A 19,788-nucleotide genomic window follows, 5' to 3' on the forward strand; every position below is an offset into this window, starting at 1 on the left:
AGAACAAAACAAAGACAAAAGGCAAAACAATAGATAAGATTAAAGATAAATCATAAGCTGGAAAGAAAAATAAAATTAAACTTTGTCTTCAATCCACGGTTTCAGCGTCAGTGATGAAGTGGAGCAAGTAAGTTTAGGAGGAGCGATTGACGTTTCCAGAAATGCACACCATCCCATGGTCCAGGAAGCCAAAACACTCTCAACAACACCATCCACATAGCCATGCATTCATCTCTAGGATGCAAGCTTCTCTGCCCTGGCATTTACCCTCAACAGGGAGGATGGACGAGAATACCACCTGCACACCTGACTGCTTTACCTTCTCTCCCAGAGCCACAATGTTACTTTTGATATGTTTGCAGGGGTACCTGGCAGTATCATTAGTGCCAACATAGCTGAGAAGCATCGGATAATAATAATAATAATAATAATAGCTTTATTTATATCCCATCATACCTTTTCAGTTCATCATATCTGGTCTGCAGATAGATGCTGATGTACATCTCAGAAAGGGATCGCCAACCACCACTACCTTACACCTCCTAGTGGTCATGGATGCAGTAATTTGGGGGATTTCAAGTTTTGGTCCTTCATCTCCATGGGATGCTCTCATCTCTTCCACTTCCAGGGCAGAATACCGGTTCTTCAGTTTGAGTCTTTTTATTTTAACATTCTCACTATTGTATGCTTTCAAGCATAATTAAGTCTTGTGGCATTCAGAATTCGGTATGTTTTCGTTCATTGTCTTTTATCTTTTCTAGCACAATACATTTTCATTTTTTATTTCTATTTCTTTCATTCTCTCCGTTCCTTCCAATCTCACATTCTGCCAGATTATATTCCACTTTTTAAAATAATGTTTTTACATCTTTGGCAACGAAACACAAAAACAAAAATTCAAAATTCCACCATCCAAAATAGCAAAATTCAAAACAAAAGATGGAATTAAAACTCAAGTTAAATGTAACTTATTTGGGAAAATGTAAACATCTTATTCAAAAATACAATAAACAAGCAAGTCATCTGTAGAAGGGAGGCAGAACCTTAGACCGTATCATTGTATCTCATGCTAGCCAATGGCCATTCAGCCAGTTCAATTTATGGTTATAATCATTGGTCCTCCTCCTCCACCTTCAGTACATGGGCAACATTCAACAATGTCTTAAATATTGTGCAAAAACAGCAATTTATCTATAAATTAATGGTATAACCATTGAAAAATTTCTGCATATATAAAAAACACTTATCTGAGTGGCAAGGGGACTGATTCTGATGGGCCCGTTTTGCCAAAACTTCTTCAGAGAATCAGAACACAATTCTTAATGCCTAAAATAACATAACAATATACATATATCAAAATGTTATCTTCATACACCATATTATAACCCTGTTCTTCACATTTTCTCACACTCATGCTGCAACCATATCACTTACTCGTTCTCATGATTATACTATATACAAACTAACTTATACCATGCACCTAAAACACTCAAAAATCTCAGCTCATCAATGTACCACAAAATAAACATAAATTATTCACATAAATCGAGTGGTAAAGTTGTAATATTCTCCGAGGAGTATATCATCACTATTACAAACATACCAAAATGTATACTACATTGCTAGAGGTACATGTTGTAATAAGGATTCATAAGGATTAACAAATGTATCTCCTTCTATCATTAAAATACATGATTTACATGAACCACATGTCCACCTGGAACTCGCTTGGTGGCAGGGGAAGGTAATACTGCTGGATTTAACAGTTTTTTAAAATTCTTACCTCAAGAAAAGGCAATACGTAAGGGCATGTCCTTGAAAATTGGGTGCATTTGCATCACAGCCCAATTCTTCTTCAGGATATGTGTTACTGACTCCCCTCCCCCCCCCCAATATATAACAAGGAGTAACAAGGATCATCTTTTGATCCTTTGCATTGTCTTTAGGCTGAGAATATAACAACAAATCACGATTGAGATATTTGGCCCATTTGTATGCCTTCCTTAAAACCTGTCTGGAATGTCCCCTATGTTCCATGTCACGTAAAAATTGTTTACCTTGATACTTGAAAGCCTTATCGTTCTTACAGATTCTTTTAAACCGCACAAGCTGGGAATATGGTAAACTCTTCTTTAAGTTTAGGGATGGCAACTGCTTGAATGCAAGATAGAGTTGCAATCAGTCTTTTTTATACTGTAGTTACAAATCTATCTTCCATCCAGTTGACTTCAACATCCAAAAATGAATGACAGAAGAAGACCAATTGGCAGTGAATTGAATACAAGTATTACAGCTATTGAGCCATACATCTTTGGCACCACAATCTGCCATTCCTTTGCAGATTATAATTTAACTTTTAAAATAATACTTGGATAGCTTTAATCACCCATTTCATATCTAAGTGTTCCTTTATCATGCTTCACATCTTTTTTTAACTCCTATATTTATCTTTCACTCTTTTATCACATTCCATACTTATCCTTCAGTTTTTTAAGTTTTCTATGCATTTATAAACATACATATCTCCATAGGATCCCTGAAGAAGGCGTTCATAGCTGAAACACGGACCGTGTTGAGTCTGGACCACAATTCATTGCTGTATGTTCTATGGATTGACGCTTTTTTATTTGCACCATTTGAACTATTTGTGAAGAACCATTAAAATAAATTCCTACATCAAGAATTTTGATTCCATAGTTCAGAATTGTTCAGAAATATGGACTCGTTTTTCACTCACTCTATGTATTGTAAATTCACATAGTAGCATGGGGCTGAATTTTCAAAGGAATTTAGCTTTACTAGGTCAAAGTTTTTGACTGGATAAATTTAGCTCTTGCTTCACTATCTCTGCTTTCAAACTAAACATCATTACATTTGTGTGCCAGGTTATAAAATATCAGGCAGTGGGAATTTTGCCATTTACATGCGTACATGCACACATACATGTGTATATGCTAGTAAAAGAGGGTTTTAATTTTCTTTATTGGATTAATTTACACCATTAATTGAAAGTGCCATTAAAAAAAACAATTTAAAAATATTTTTAGAAAAAATTAATTCACTAGTAGGAACCTAACTCGATAGGTGCCTTCCACTTCAAGGTAGGCATCTAATCCAAGGTGCTTACCAGAAAGTAGGTATGGTTAGGGACAGATTCTGGGCAGATTCTGGGTGTGGTTTGACTTAGACACCAGTAGGCGCCTAACTTAGGTGCATTTTAGGCCAAAAAAATCTTCCATAAATGGGAGTACACCTAAGGTTTCAATGCCTTCCAGCACCTAAGACCACTTGGTCGCCACTAGGCACGATTCTATAAATGGTGACTGGTGGATGATTAACAATTGTGCTCAACAGTGCCTAGAAGCTAGACACCATTTATAGAATTGGGCTCTTGGGGTAGAAAGAAGAGTAACAAAAATGTCCTAGAATACTTTTAAATTTTCATTCATGCACTAGGTCATTTAGAAACCTTGCAGTTTGTGAAAGGGCTGTATTCCTTTTTACTTAGCATTTACTACCATGCTGTTCAACATCAGACATTTAAATCTCATGGCATTAATTAACCCGATGCCTAAGCAGATGCGTCTTTCCTGTAGTGAGCATAGCTATAAGGATTTTATTATAGCCGTTATAAAAATGTGGCATGTAACAGTTTTACATGAGATAGAAATTAAACCTGGAAAAAAGTCTGGCATGGAGTGAACCGAGCAGGGAAACGATCCAGATTTAAATTTATAGCACTACTCTATTAGAAAAAAAGCCATGATGTGCAATAAACAGCGCTGTCTCCAGCAGTCCAAATCTTTGATAAAGCTCCACATTAGCTATTTCAGGGATTCTGTGCAGTAAACCTAAACCTCAAATTCAGGGAGCATCTGTTTTTTTTTTTTGTGCACTGCAAAAGAGGTTCTTGAGACCTTTCTACAAATGCATTGCTAAAGCTATATTGTTGCTCCCAGAGGGAAATTTTCAAACGTTATTTACCCCAGTAAATATATGTGGAGATCATGGTGCACATGTTTTACCAGTGGGAAAAGTAGATTGGTTCAGCTAGGCTGCATTTTCAGCAACATGCATCATTTTGCAGAAAAGAAAATGTAAATATTCATAAGGGGTCCTCTTACAAGCTGCAGTAAGCACTAATGCATGCTTACCGCAGTTTAAAAGGCCTTACCATAGGGCATCCTGAGGCATCCCATAGTAAAAATCCTGGTATGCGCACTACTCATACGCTAATATATATCTTATTTTTTGGCTGAGGGGGCATGTCTGGGGTTAGAGAGTGGATGTGTCTATGCCAGGGATCTCAAAGTCCCTCCTCGAGGGCCACAATCCAGTTGGGTTTTCAGGATTTCTCCAATGAATATGCATTGAAAGCAGTGCATGCACATAGATCTCATGCATATTCATTGGGGAAATCCTGAATACCCAATTGGATTGCAGCCCTCAAGGAGGGACTTTGAGATCCCTGGTCTATGCTAATCAGTTAATGTAGGTTCATCGCTGCATGCTAACTAATTAGCATATTATTAAAGCGTGAACCCTTAGGCCCATATTCTATAAATTGCACCCTACCGGCACATAACTTTAGTGGAAAACACTATTTAAAACCAAATAATAGCATTTTAAAAATATAGGCACTTGCATTGTGGCTATGGAAGCACTCTTCGATGCCTAATGCCATTGTAAGCATTAGGTATTGCAAAGCACCTCCAAAGCCACGATTCACATGAAAGGTAGGTGCTGGAAATGTAGGTCTTGAAAACCCTGATCTACATTTCCGGTGTCTACTTTTCACAAAGCTTTTATTCTCTAAATCAGGGGTCTCCAAAGTCCCTCCTTGAGGGCTGAATCCAGTCGGGTTTTCTGGATTTCCCCAATGAATATGCATTGAAAGCAATGCATGCACATAGATCTCATGAATATTCATTGGGGAAATCCTGAAAACCAGGCTGGATTCGTCCCTCAAGAAGGGACTTTGGAGACCCCTGTTCTAAATGGTGCCATTACGTGATTGACACACGATCGATGGCCGTTTTTTTTAGGCGGCTGATGCCGATGGTGCCGTTTATGGAATCTGGGCCTCCGGGCCTCATTGCCCACAAAATGGGTGGCAACATGAAAAAGGAACCGAGATGACCAAACTAGATATCACTCCAAGGAGGGGGTCAATATGATTCATCAATATTTACTGAAATACAACATGTACATTAGATTCATGAGGAAAGGTCCTGACACATACCCTGTTTTGGCATGTCTGCCTGCATCAGGGATCCACCGACATCTGAATGTACTGTACATGTGTGGTTTTGAATAAAAACAAAGTTTTAAAAATTGCATATAGGTCGTCATGCATAGATGCCATTATAAAGTCGGGGCCTGATTCTGTGTAGGACGCCAGTATCGGCAGCCACCTAAGAAGCGACCGCTGATTGTCAGTCACTCAACAGCGTCTTATTCAGAATTCGGTCTGAACTTCTGGATAGAAGCCTTAAATGTAGGCCAGCATTTTGCAGGCCTACATTTAAGGATCTGACTCCCCTCTACAGATGCTTAAGTCTGTCCAAGGCCACTTCCTGGCAAAACCACTCCCATGCCCCATCTTGAGCGTGCTTAAGCGTACATGCACATCTCTGTAAATGCACCACCGATGCCTTCCTTGCAAGTGTCGTTCCTCTGCAGCATTTTTTCTAACAACGTGCTGCTGGATGGTGGTAGGATGCCTCCTGCAGCCTAAAATTAGGACATGCAGTTCGAGAATCAGCCCCTCAGTGCTCATCACTCAGTATCAACATGCCTATCTCAAGTTGCCCAGTTATAGAAGTAGCTCTTAGTAGCATAATAACAGACAACATATAAAGGCCTCTAGTCTACCAATAAACAAGGTGGCTAGAGTTGTACCTGCCACTCTGTGCAGAACATGTTGGTTACCTCCTCTATAACTTTCTTTAGAATTGTATCTATCTCTGTGCAGGTTATACAACTTCTATGTAGTTTGTCATTCTTATCATCTTGCTAGATAGAGATCCTCTGAATTTATCCCTCATTTTTTAGCATTCTGTCACTGTTTTTTGGCCCTACCACCTCCACTGAGAAGACATTCCAGGTATTCACCACCATTTTGGTGAAAAAAATATTCCTGATATCGCTTATAAGCCTATCTCTTTACAGTTTCATTTCATGCCAGTTTTTTTAAATTAATACAGTAATAAATGACACGTTGCTCTATTGTCTGGAATAGAAGCAATTTGTATGCATATGTTCCACTATAAATTAAGGTCCCCTTTTATCAAGTCGCTGGTCTCAATTCCCCAACATACAATGGCCTGAATTCAACAAATACTACAAAAAATACAGCCATGCATCCTGTGACCTCAACAATTGTCCACCATATCTCCTAAAAACATCCAGCACAAAATTCCCGCGCTCTTCTTCTAAACTGGATACAAATCTCGCTAATAAACGGCCACTACCCTACCAACCTCAGCGAAATCATCATCACCCCGATCCTCAAAGACCCCAAAGGACCGATAGACCAAACAGCCAACTACAGACCCATTGCCTCTATTCCACTCTACGTCAAAATAATAGAAGGCTAGTTGCCAAATTCCTCTCCAATTACCTAGAAAACCATAACATACTCCATCCCACACAATCCGGCTTCAGAAACAACTTCAGCACGGAAACACTACTAGGATCTCTCTTGGACATAGCCAGACAACATCTCAGCACAGGAAAAAAAATGATGCTCATACAACTAGACCTTACCGCTGCATTCGACTTGGTGGACCTTAACATTCTACTACAAATCCTGGATACAATAGGTATCACAGATAAAGTATACACATGGTTTGAAGGATTCCTTAAAACAAGAACCTATAGAGTAAAATCAGACAAACAAAAATCTGAACCTTGGTCAAACCCCTGCAGAGTTCCCCAAGGATCCCCTCTATCCCCGACTCTCTTCAATCTCTATACAGCCTCCTTCAGCTCTAACCTGGACAAACAAGGCATAACCTCCTACAGCTATGCCGATGACATTACCATTCTCATACCCTTCGATCAACCTGAACTCTCCATGTAGAACACAATATACCAAACACTAAAATCAATAGCAACCTGGATGAAAGATCACAAACTGAAATTGAATCCAGATAAAACGAAATTCATCCTCCTAGAAAACAACAAAATACCAACCATAACCAACATTGAAATCAACGCAATCAACTACCCCATACAAACCACCCTAAAACTGCTAGGAATAACTATCGACAGATGCTGCACCATGCAACCGCAAATCAATAAAACAATACAAAAGTCATTCTTAGTCATGAGAAACTTAAGACAAGCTCGGAAATTCTTCGAGAAAACTCAATTCCAGCTCATAGTTCAGTCCTTAATACTAGGCCTACTTGACTACTGTAATATCCTCTACTTCCCATGCCCTACAACCATAACAAAACAACTACAAACTATCCAAAACACAGCACTAAGACTCATCTACTCATTAAAGAAACATGATCACATTACAGAAGCATATCTCCAATCGCACTGGCTTCCGATCCCAGCAAGAATACAATTTAAATTCTACTACCTACTATTTAAGACTTTATACGGAGACAGTCCAAACTACCTGAATAACCGCCTCATCCACAACACCGCAACCAGACATAGGAAAACTCACACCCCATTCTCATACCCCCCAATTAAGGAGGTCAAACGGAAAAAACTATATGAAGGCCTCCTGGCCACTTAAGCAGCCAAACTAGACAACTAAATCGCCAATCTACTGATGGCATCCCTCGACTACAAGACTTTTAGAAAAGAAATAAAGACCATACTCTTCAAGAAAACTCTGATAAAAGAAATAATACCGCAAGTCTCAAACTCCACCTCTCACTAAAGCCAACTACCCCAAACAAATAACCTTACCCATTTCTTACTCCTTTTGAAAATGACCAATTTTTTTTTTTTTTGTAAGTTCTTGTTGTAATACATCTTGGATAATTCTTTTGTAATCCGCCTTGAACTGCAAGGTAATGGCGGAATAGAAATCCTTAATGTAATGTAATGTAATTAGGTTTTTTTATTGCTGGCCACTGCAGTAAAAGCTACGAAACTCATAGCTTAACATGGCTTGATAAAGCTTTATTCACATAAACAGATTCTTTATTTTGTAAAAATTAAAAAATATAAAGTTGGAAATTCATCTCTAAATACAGACTGTTGTATTAAATAAAAAGCTAATAACCTGCTTGGAACAAGGTAGCAGCACTGAAAAGATGTTTTATTTATATATTTTCAAGGTAATGGAAGGAATTTTCTGTACGTCAACTCATCTGCACAGCAAGAAGGTGCCACTGCAAAAATAATTACTACCAAATTTTTCCCTGGCAGTCTTGGAATATGCAGAGTAAGATTTTGGTTCTACATGTATGGGTCCCAGCAAATGGGAACATTAAAGGTAAGAAAATGTCTGAAATTATATGCTCAGATATAAATGATGTATTTTTAAACAATCTTCTACTCGGGAATGATAATCTAACACGTCCTCACCACTTCCCAAGTATAACTTGTCCTTCAAACACAACTTTCTGCCTCTTTTACAAAGCCGTGCAGCAACGGCCCCAAAGCCCTTTAAATATTTATGGGCTTTGGGGCCATTAATGCAGCTAGTAGCTGTCTGTCAGAGCTTTTTTTGGGGCCTTAGTACCACCACTCCACCGCTGTCAAAATTTCTTTAGTGAGAAGAGTTATGTGAGAGATCCTCACTGGCCCATATTATTCATTTAAATATTTTCACTATTTGTAATACTTTAACTTTCTTTCATAAATGTAAAGTGCAAAGTGCTTTATTTTTTCAAACTTATCTTTTTAGTTGCTTTTTATATTCAGACCCGGGAGAGACAGACCCGACATGTTTCGCATCAGAATGCTGTTTCAAGGGTCTCCTACGGCTGATTTTGTCATCCGACTCCTACTTTGAAATTAGTAGGAGTCGGATGACAAAATTGGCCAACCCAGCTCACAAGTACTTGGCAAGATCCCAAAGAGTAAAACAGATTTTATGCTTCTCCTAGGAATAAGCAATGGATTTTCCCAAGTCCATCTTAATAAAGATAATTCTGTGATGCCTTTTTTGACAAATGCATTCATAGGAACAGAAGAGTTATCAGTTCACTTTTCAAGATCTTCATCTCCCATGGGTCCATTGCATGATGCCTCTCTGCACAACATTGTAGGAAGCATGTAGGAATGTCACTGTCAGCAGAAAATATTGGAATATTGGAAACATAACAGGATAAATTTTTTAAAACAAGTTACTTTTCTAAACATAGAGCTCAGTGGCTAGATCAAAGGCTTTGAAAATTTAGAACTGCTGAGTTAAAAAAAAAATAAGCATTAAAAAGGCTAAATGGAAAGTTAAGTGAGTAGATCCATCATGGTAAATTTTCATTAAGCCATTAAGTGGTCAGCTAACAAGGGTAATTGATGCTAATTTTCAACCCATGCTTATATGACAAACATATCTCTGATACCTGCACAGTTTTTTCTCTGACTTCCAGTCAACAGCAGATGGTGTGCAGAGAGTTCAACGGTCCATCAATCATTTGCTGAATCTATATGACACTCATTGAGTCAAATGTGCTATACTGCTGCTCATACAATCAGCTGAGACCCCCGGTGTGCCCTAATGCCATTAAAAAAATACCCTCTAATAGTAACTGAACAACAGACATACAAATTAAGAGAAAATGTAATAATGCCGCTTTATAGAGCGATGGTCAGACCACACTTGGAATACTGCATCCAACATTGGTCTCCATACCTAAAGAAGGATATAAAACTGCTGGAGAGGGTGCAGAGACGAGCAACAAAGCTAGTGAAAGGTATGGAGAACCTGGATTACGAGGAATGATTTAAGAGACTGGGGTTGTTCTCCCTTGAGAAGAGGAGACAGCGAGGGGATCTGATCGAGACTTTCAAAATACTGAAAGGTATTGACAAAATAGAGCAGGAAAAACAGTTATTTACAATGTCCAATGTGACACAGACAAGAGGGCACGGACTGAAGCTGAGGGGGGACAGGTCCAGGACAAATATTAGGAGGTTCTGTTTCACGCAGCGAGTGGTGGACACCTGGAATGCTCTCCCAGAAGAGGTAATAGTGGAATCCACTATTAGGGTAAGCTAGATGTACATCTCCTTATGAGTGGCATAGAGTGTTACGGGTAAGAGTAAACTAGATGCACATCTCCTTATGAGAAGTATAGAGTGATATGGAGACTAAAACTATGCCAGGGTACACCTGGCGGGGCCTCCGCGTGTGAGCATCGCCGGACTTGATGGACCTAGGGTCTGATCCGGAGATGGCAATTCTTATGTTCTTATGTGTAAATAAAATCATCATTAAAGTTAGATTATACTGGACGACATTCATTTTGGTGCTTCAAATGTTAGACCTTTTTCAGGGTATATGTTACCTGCTGATTCCCAAAATGGCACAAGCTTTCTCCTATCAGCTCTAGTTTTTGAGATACAGAACATGTACCATATACCACTCTTCACTCTGCTCCCATGGAGTCACTTGATGTAGTGAGCTTGGACAGACGCGTCTGTGTTGAGCTCCTGCTCCCCGGGTCTTAACCACCTTAATTTATTATTTATTTACACAGAACGGAATCTCTAAATTAGGGTATCTCCCTTGTATTGATAAATTGATAAATGTTTGGTATTTGAAATCTGGCAAGTTTGGGAATGCGAGGCTGGATGAGGCTGTCTGAACATCTGATCAATGTTCCTGCTCTCTGAGCCCTAGTCACTCCTAGTAATCTTCTTTTGTCTTCTATTTGTGATTAGAGGTGAGAAAAAAAAAGTTTATTGAAATAATCGAGACTATAACAGAGTGAAGAGCTGATTGCCTTTGAGGGCAGTTGAAATCAGCTGATTTGTTGGCTTCACTGTTTAAATAAAAAGAGAAGAAAATTTGAAGAGAGAGTTTTGTCACTGTTGATATTTGAAATTGTTGCCACAGATCAGAACAGATGAGAAAAGATGAGAAGTTTTTTGAATTATTAAGCCTAATACTGAGTTAATTGGCTGATAAGAAACGGCAGTTGGCAGTTGACTAACGTGACCATCTATTAATTGTCAGTCCTGCCCCCAATCCCACTGTAGCCCCACCCCCAAACTTGTCCCCAATTTCTTCCATTCATTTTTCATGTACACCTAGGGCTCCTTTTACTAAGGTGTACTAGCGTTTTAGCGCACGCAGGCAATTACCGCATGCTATACCACGCACTACACTTCTAGAACTAATGCCAGCTCAATGCTGGCGTTAAGGTCTGGTGCGCACAGCAATGTAGCATGCGCTATTCCGTGCGTTAAAGCCCTAGTGCACCTTACTAAAAGGAGCCCCTAAAGGAGCATAATCAAAAGGAACGTCTTTTTTGTATAAGTCACAAGTTGTCCAAAGAAAAACAGCTTAGGACACATTTTCGAAAAATACGTCCACATTTTTTTTTGTTTTGAAAATCGTCTAAGTTTACGTCCTGTCGATCTGATCATACAAGTCGCTAAATCGTCCATCTTTATACCACATTTTCATCCAACTTTTTTTTGTCCAAGTCAAAAACGCCTAGAACAAGCCCTGTTGGATGTGGGAGGGGATGGACTGAACACCCAGACATAGTGCCTAAATAGTGGGGTACCTTACAGGGCACTGCTATGAACTTCACAAAAAGGGTGCCAAGTCTTCTCACTACAGCTCCCTTATAGGTCATGGTGAGCCTCCCAAACCACTTCCAGAATCCCCTAGACCCACTTATCTACCGCCCCAATAGCCCTTATGGCTGCAGGAGCCATTTATATGCCAGTAAAAAGGGTTTTGGGGGTGTATAGGGGAATGCACATGTTTAAGTATCATTGCAGTGATTAGAGGAGCTTATAGGCATGGGTCCTCCTCTCCATGGGTTCCTAACCCACCCCCCAAGATGGCTTAAGTTGCCTTTGTGCAGCACGACTAGGCTTTCCTATGCCAGGCTGCCAGGTAATGATGTTTTGGAGGCACAATTTTCAAGTTGTGATTAATATTTTTATGGGGGTGGGGGGGTCGGTGATCACTGGGGTAGTGTGTGGGGGTCTGTATTATGTGTTTGCAGTGCTAATCTGGTCACTTTAGGTGGGTTTTTGTGACTTAGACCATGTTTTAAATGGTCTAAGTCAGTGGTTCCCAACCCTCTCCGGGAGGACCACCAGGCCAGTCGGGTTTTTAGGATAGCCCTAATGAATATGCATGGAGCAGATTTGCATGCCTGGCACCTCCATTATATGCAGATCTCTCCCATACATATTCATTAGGGCTATCCTGAAAACCCGACTGGCCTGGTGGTCCCCCGTTGATCCTGTGCTGTATAACTTTTGGTTATACATGCAGTACGACTAAGTCACGTCCCACCCAAATCCCGCCCTTAACAGTCTAAGTGCCGACTTAGGCTGGTTTTGGGACGTTTTTCTCTTTCGATTATGAGTCTCCTATTGTTTGACTTTTGACTTCTTATTCTTACCATTAAACCACTTTATCACTTTTTGAAAATAATTTCTTTTCTGGGTTGGATATCAAATTCACATTAATCTTCCTTCTGAGTTTCTTGTATTTATTTCATTCAAGTTGCATATAGGTATTGCTTTGCTAGGATTTTTTTCTTGAACTAACATTTTTAATACAATTTTAATCTATACCTTTTTTACATTATTTCATAATGTTAAGTACAGCCTGTTTAATTATATTCTGTTCAGCTGATAGATTTATTCTGCTGTATTATTCTCTCTAATTGTGTCATATACATCCCACTCTGCCTTTGACAACCTGTAATCTTCCTTGCTCTTCCAGCTTCATGCAGGCAAGCAATAATTTATGACTAAGTTTAAAGTAATATTTGTATTTCTCAAGTATAAAAGGATTACTTCTGTTAGCCTTATGAACTGTCTAAATCCATCATATCTATTGCTTCACTAATGTATATGTAAGTTTGGAGACTGCCCACATGGAGTGCAGTCAAAATACTGTGTGTTTATATGAGGGTGGCTTAAAAAGTTTGGTAAAAAAAAAAAAGTAAGTTAAACAACATAGTTTCCTTTGAGAGCTGTACAATTAGGGCTCCTTTTATCAAGGTGCGGTAGGCGGTTAACGCGCGGAATGCTGCCTGCCGCGCTAGTCGCTAACGCCTCCATTGACGAGGCATTAGGTTTTTGGCTTGCCGCAGGGGTTAGCGCGTGATGAAATGTCCGACGCGCTAACCCCCGTAGCACACCTTGATAAAAGGAGCCCTTAGAGGGATATAATAAAAAAATGTCTATCTCTTTTTGGCCTAAGGCACTAGTAGGTAGACAGCAGGGAAATGTCCATTCTTAAAAGAAACGTCCCAAAATGTGCTTTTTTTTACTTGTACGTTAAGCATTTAATTGCCCAGACCACCACTACATCTATCTTTAAAGCTCTATTTCCAACCAAAAATATGCCAAGTCCCAAACACCCAAAACAAGACCTTTTAGGTCTGCGAGAGACCAGTCCTTCACCTAAAACCACGATTCATGGCAGGAGGAAAGCCCAGTCCCAACTGCCTGAACCCGACCCAACTCCCCGCAACCTTCAACAGCAGGAGGGATGCCCAATCCCTCCTGCCCAAACTGCCACAACCCACCCACAACCTTCACCGGCAGGAGGGATGCCCAATCTCTCCTGCCTGAACTGCCGCAAACCCCCTACAACCTTTGCCGGCAGTAAGGATGTCCAGTCCCTCCTACCAGATGACCCCCCACCCCCATGCCAAGGTAGGCCGCCGGACCCCCCATCTAAGTTGGAACCCCTACCTCGCCCAGCCAGACTTCCCTAGCACACCCGATCCCCCCCACTCCCCACCTTCTTTAGTTGGCCGACCGGAGGTCCCTTTCAGTCTCTGGCTGGTAGGCCTGCCTTCACCATAGGAGGGGCCTTAGGCGCCTAGGCCAACTGAAATCTTAGGCCTGACTCCAAGTGTATTCTGGGATGTGCTGGGAGGGCCTAAGATCCCAATTGGCCAGATCCCTTAGGCGAAGGTTGTGGGGAGTTGCAGGGAGTCACGGTTGGTATCCCTCCTGCCAGCAAACTTTCGGGGGGGTTTGTGGCAGTTCAGGTAGGAGGGATTTAGCATCCCTCCTGCCAGTGATCATTGTGGGGGGAGAGGGAACAGGTTGCCTGGACCGCTGAACTGATTGCAGCAGCCACAATCAGTTCAGCAGCCTTATCCGGAACTTATACCTGTTTTGACTTGGTCTAAGTCAAACTTGTCAAACTTTCAATTATCGCTGCCGGACGACTAAGTTTGGTCAGCCCTCATCCCACCTACCTCACACTCTACCCACTCCTCCAGAAACGCCCCTTTTTGCTTTGGGTGCACATAGGCAGTTAAAAGGCATAAGCTGCTTCTAGATACATCTAAAACCTGGTTTGATTATCGGTACTTGGACGACCTTTCTTTTTGATTGTCCAAGTGCTGATTTATGCGGGTTTTTAGACGTATTTTCTTTTTGATTATGAGCCCCTGAGGCTCAGATTCTCTAACTAGCACTGACTTTTTAGACACTGGTAGGTTTCCAAACTCGGTTATATACATTGTTCAAATTACATTTTTAACTGAGTTTCATGGCATGCACATTCATTTCTACAAGTAAAAGAAAGCTAATACAGTCAAACCTCGGTTTGCAAGTGTTTTGCAAGACGAGCAAAACATTCTCGCAAAACGTGTCTCGCAAACTGAGTGTTGACTCAATTTGCGAGCACCCCCCGATAACCGGCATCGCTCCCCCCCACTCGCAAAGGGCCCCCTCCCACTCAAATCGGCACCCTCCCCCCCCCCCGCGAAAACAGGAACCCCCCGCCCGACCAACTTTAACTCACCCCCCCCTTTGGTACCGGCACGCAGCCCACAAGAGCCGGTGCCGCTTGAAGATCTTCTTCCCAGTCTCTGCCGGCTTTGAGCATGCATCTGCACATGCTCAAGCCCTTCTAATTCTCCCTCTCGCTGAGAATCTCCTAACACATAAGGCCGCTTAGGTGGCGCTAATCATGATTTTATGAAGTACGCCTAACCTTTACGGAATCATGCTTAGCACCACATTACTTAACACCTAATTTTTAGGCGCCTAAGGACCCAATTCTATATTTGCCATCTGTGTTATGATCATTTCCGCTCAAAGAAAATAGAACTAGAAAAGGTACAGAGAAGGGCAACAAGACTGATAAAGAAAAACAGGAATAATCTAAGGAAATACTTTTTTACAGAAAGGGTGATAGATGTGTGGGATCTCTTAGGGAAAGGAGGAGATAGTGGATACTAGAGATGGGCAAAGTGGATGGGCCATTTGACCTTATCATACAAACATAAGAATAGCCTTACTGGGTCAGACCAAAGGTCCATCTAGCCCAGTATCCCATCTTCACGGAGGTCAATCCAAGTCACAAGTACCTGGCAAAAACCCAAATAGTAGCAGCATTCCATGCCATGGATCCAGGGCAAGAAGTGGCTTCCCCCATGTCTGTCTCAATAGCAATTTATGGACTTTTCTTCCAGGAACTTGTCCAAACCTTTTTTTAAACCAGCTACATTAACCGCTCTTACCACATCCTCTGGCAACGCTTTCCAGAGCTTAACTATTCTGCCCTCATGTTTCTAAAACTTCCCCTTCATTTTAAAAATGTTTAACAGGTTAGGGCTCATCAGCTTGGAGAAGAAACAACCTAGAAGAAAATTACATTGGTTATAAATCATGAATGTTATGAAACAAATTAATAGCATAGATACAGCACATTGGCAGTTATTAGCCAGTCTCATCAATTCTTATTGTTGGAAGTGAGCAAAAGGAAATGAATCTTGTTGAGTACTTCAGACATTTTTATACTGGTGTTTTACTAGCAAAAGTTTGTACCTTTTTGCATCAAAGCACAGCCTCCAACCCACTGACTGTTTTTCTCTGTGTTTTCTTGTATTTGCATGAAGAAGGCAAATGGCAAATCCATTATGCTAAAAAATATGAATTTACATGCATTTGTTTCACATCAGTTTTTATTTCAAGATCATTGCCTTCCTTTCATATTCAAAATAACCTAAATTGTTTTAGAGCAGTATGGCTAAAGTATAAGGGGCTAAATAGTTGCCTGCACTATTTTTAGCACGTGGATTTCCTGCGCGCTGAGGCCACTTTTTAGCATGGCTCTAAAATAGCTGCCATTGGTTTTCCATCTTCATGGCCACATGCCAATTTTGAGATGAGCATGTGGCCATTGGCACGTGAGTTGATAAGGGCTCCTGCATTAATCGATCAATTTGCATCAATACCCACACACTAATTAGTGCAGGGCATACCCACCTATTTTCCCTGTGCTCAAAAAGAAAAAAAAAATTAGCATGTGGTTGGCGCATTAGTGCTTATCAATGCTTAGTAAAAGGGCTCCTACACGTGTTGTTCCTTAACCTACATATTTTTCATTATTGAAAGGAAACATTCCAGGATGGGGGAACCAGTTTACCCATTCCAGAAGGGAGACTTTTTGGCCAGTCCTGGTTTTAAAATTACATCCAAAGAAGGAGTATTTGTAGTCCATGATTTCATCCATTTAAAACAGTGCTGCAGGTCACATAATGCACCAGGATGAGGTTTGCAGAAATCCAGGACTGGCCATAAAGTCTCCCTTCTGGAATGGGTAACCTGGTCACCCTATTCCAGGGATATGTTTAGGTTGATTAGGCAAATAACTCTCTCCTCGCATGATTTATAACAAAGACCAACAACAATTTATTATTTCTATAGCACTGCCAGGCCTACTCAGCGTTGTACATTGTACATGTAAGAGACAGTCCCTTCTCAGAAGAGCTTACAATTTAATTAGACCAGTGGGGCTGACTGTTCTGGCTACCAACTCTTTAAAAAGCACATAGGTGCCTCTGTTGCCTTTATAAAATAAGTAGCTTTTTGGACTTTTCACCTAGGTGCCGTATAGAACAGTGTAAGCAAACCAGTTGTAAAGACTGTAAGATATGAAGTGGATAGGAAACACAATGAATTTTCATGACAGGTCAGGCACTGACTTGCTTTCGCTTGACATTGTTCTTTTCTTTGAATAAAAATAGACATCTGGCAGAGGATGTAAAAGTACAAGATGTGAAAATAATGGCCCTGATTATCTAAGCTTGAAAGAGAGAATATGATTTGTGTATTCAAGTGCTCTTAAAAAAATGATCAACTCATACAAGTGATGCTAGGATAAAATGATAAAAATCAATTAATAACTGTGAATGCTATACATCTCTCACTGTACTTCTCGTTAGATGTAAATAGCTTTTATTACAAAAAAAGTTTCTGAAGATTTGGGAGCCATTGACAAAGTTTTGCAAAGAATGATTGTTGATTTTGCTCTTTGGTTATACACGTCCAGGGTGGGTTGGAACATATTTTTAATTTCTTAATTTGAGTGTACCTTTTGAATATAATTAGGGGGGGGGGGTGATATATCTATTTGTCATAGATTACAATTTTAATTGTATTTAAGTGCTTTTATAGTATAATATGATTGTATTATATGTTGCACTTACTTATGACTTCAAAATGAATAAAGATATTTTTTAAAAAAAGATCTAAATAGCTTTTCTTGTCCACAGCTGATATAAATTCTTTAGATTTTAATATTCAGTCAATGGAAGTCGGGCCCATATTCTAGAAACGGCACCTTAACTTAGGCGTCCAACTGGCACCTAAATTAAATGCAAAACACCATTTAAAAGAGGTTTTAAAAAAAAAATTCAAGGCACCTAAAAAAATGGCGCCTGTATCACGCCTACAGAGGTGTTTTACTGTAGGCGTGGCTAATGCCAGAAGTGGCATTAGGCATCATGAAGCGCCTCTGTAGGCATGATCCATGTGAAAGATTGGCACCGACAATGTAGGCCTTGAAAACCCTAGCCTACATTTCCAGTGCCTATCTTTCCCGAAGGCATGACTCTGTAAACGACGCCATCGTATGATTAATACGGGATCAGCGGCCATTTTTAAAGTGGTTGCTGCCAGTGTTCCCTCTAAGCGGGCGGGTGTTGTGAGCAAACTTTTTTCACCGTGAGCCAAAAATATCGGGCGCCAGCAAGTTATGAGCCAACTCGCCCGATTCTCCTCTCGCCGCCCTGCCATCTGCCGTACGCCTCTTCCGATCGTGCGCTGTGACGAGAAACGTGTGCGCTGTGATGTAATATTTTGTGCGCCAGCGCACGCCAGCGCAGCTTAGCGGGAACACTGGTTCAAATGGTTTTATTTATTTCCCCAAATTTATTTTTGTTATACGCATTGAAAATATTTGATATTGCGTTTAAATCAAAATCTCAATAAACTTGAAACGAGTGCCCGTGAGATTGTGGGAGGGTTAAATACTCAAAACTTAGAAGTTTTTGCTACGCCAGCTTTCTGGTATCTTTACATACAGTGGCGTACCTAGCATATGTAACATCCGGGGCCCATCATTTTTTGGCACCCCCCCCCCCCATCTGTAAGAAAAACATGATTTTTAGTAACAAACCACACGTCACACATGAGTACCTAGGAAAAGGCAGCATCTTACATATTGCAGTGAGCAGTACATCAATACACCCATTGTAAAACTAAACAAGCCAGACCAGCACAGATCAATCCTACACCGTCAATCCTAACAGAAAACACACAGAACACAGAAAACACCTTCGCCTAGTAAGGAATATGTAATCACAAACTAACCCCTCCCTCTTTTACAAAACTGTAGTGTGGATTTTAGCTACGGAGGTAACAGCTCTGATGCTCATAAAATTCTGAGCATCAGAGCTGCTACCACCAAGGCTGGTGCTAAAAACGCTTCACAGTTTTGTAAAAGGGGGGATAAAATAAAAATACATAGACAAAGGTTAAATTGAACCAGCAAGAAGCTGGACTCTGCATACAATGCTTCACAGAAACAGTGACACATGTCTCCTAAAGCAATAAATAAATAGAAATTTTTTTCTACCTTTGTCTTCTGTGGTTTCTCCTTTCCTCATCTTCTTGTAACTCTCTTCCTTCCATCCACTGTCTGCCGTCTCTCTTCCCCTATATGGCATCTTCTCTCCTTATATGCCCCTTCCAGAAACTGTATGCCTCCCCCTTCCATCTCTCCTTTCACCCCATTGGTCTGGCATCTCTCTCCTCGCCTTCCCTCTCCCACACCTCTCTTCATAGTCTGGTATCTCCCCTTCCCTGATTCTCTGGCATCTCTCTCCTTTCCTTTTCTTCCATCTTTCGCTCCCCCTCCATGCTCTCACATCTCCCCCTTCCTTTTCCCTTAGACTGGCATACCTTCCTCCTACGCTCCAAGCCCTGGCATCTCCTTTAATTCCCTCCCTCATCTTCCTTCTCCCTCCAGCTGGGTACCGCAACACTCTTCCCTGCAGCTCTGCACTTCCCCACAATTGCCATGCTTCGGTTCCTCTTCTTCCTTCCTTCCTCCCCCCCCCCCGCGGGACCCTGCGGCACCATCAACTCTTACTCCCTCTAATGTCGGCCCTGCAGCTCCAGACTTCCTCGCACCTTCTCCCCTCCCCCTTTGGATCGCTATTATTTTAAATGTTATAGCCGCGGAGCTGTATCCATCAATGGAGATGTCTAACCTCGGCCTGCCCCGGAACTCTTACTGCAACAGTGACTTCCTGTTCCTGCCTAGACGGGCGGCTGCTGCAGTAAGAGTTCCGGGGCAGGCCG

At 40.9% G+C, this 19,788-nt stretch overlaps 1 protein-coding gene across 1 annotated transcript in view; it reads left to right on the plus strand.

The window, feature by feature from the left end:
• Positions 1–19,788, plus strand: part of MALRD1 (MAM and LDL receptor class A domain containing 1) — a gene marked incomplete at its 3' end in the record, with an annotated part of 701,795 nt that overhangs the window by 485,480 nt on the left and 196,527 nt on the right. Inside the window, exon 35 of the mRNA XM_033932884.1 lies at positions 8,307–8,464. Within this exon, the coding sequence (XP_033788775.1) occupies positions 8,307–8,464 (158 nt within the window). The remainder of the gene's footprint in view (positions 1–8,306; positions 8,465–19,788) is intronic.

This window comes from Geotrypetes seraphini, chromosome 2 (genome assembly GCF_902459505.1).
Source record: "Geotrypetes seraphini chromosome 2, aGeoSer1.1, whole genome shotgun sequence".
Classification (NCBI taxonomy): domain Eukaryota; kingdom Metazoa; phylum Chordata; class Amphibia; order Gymnophiona; family Dermophiidae; genus Geotrypetes; species Geotrypetes seraphini.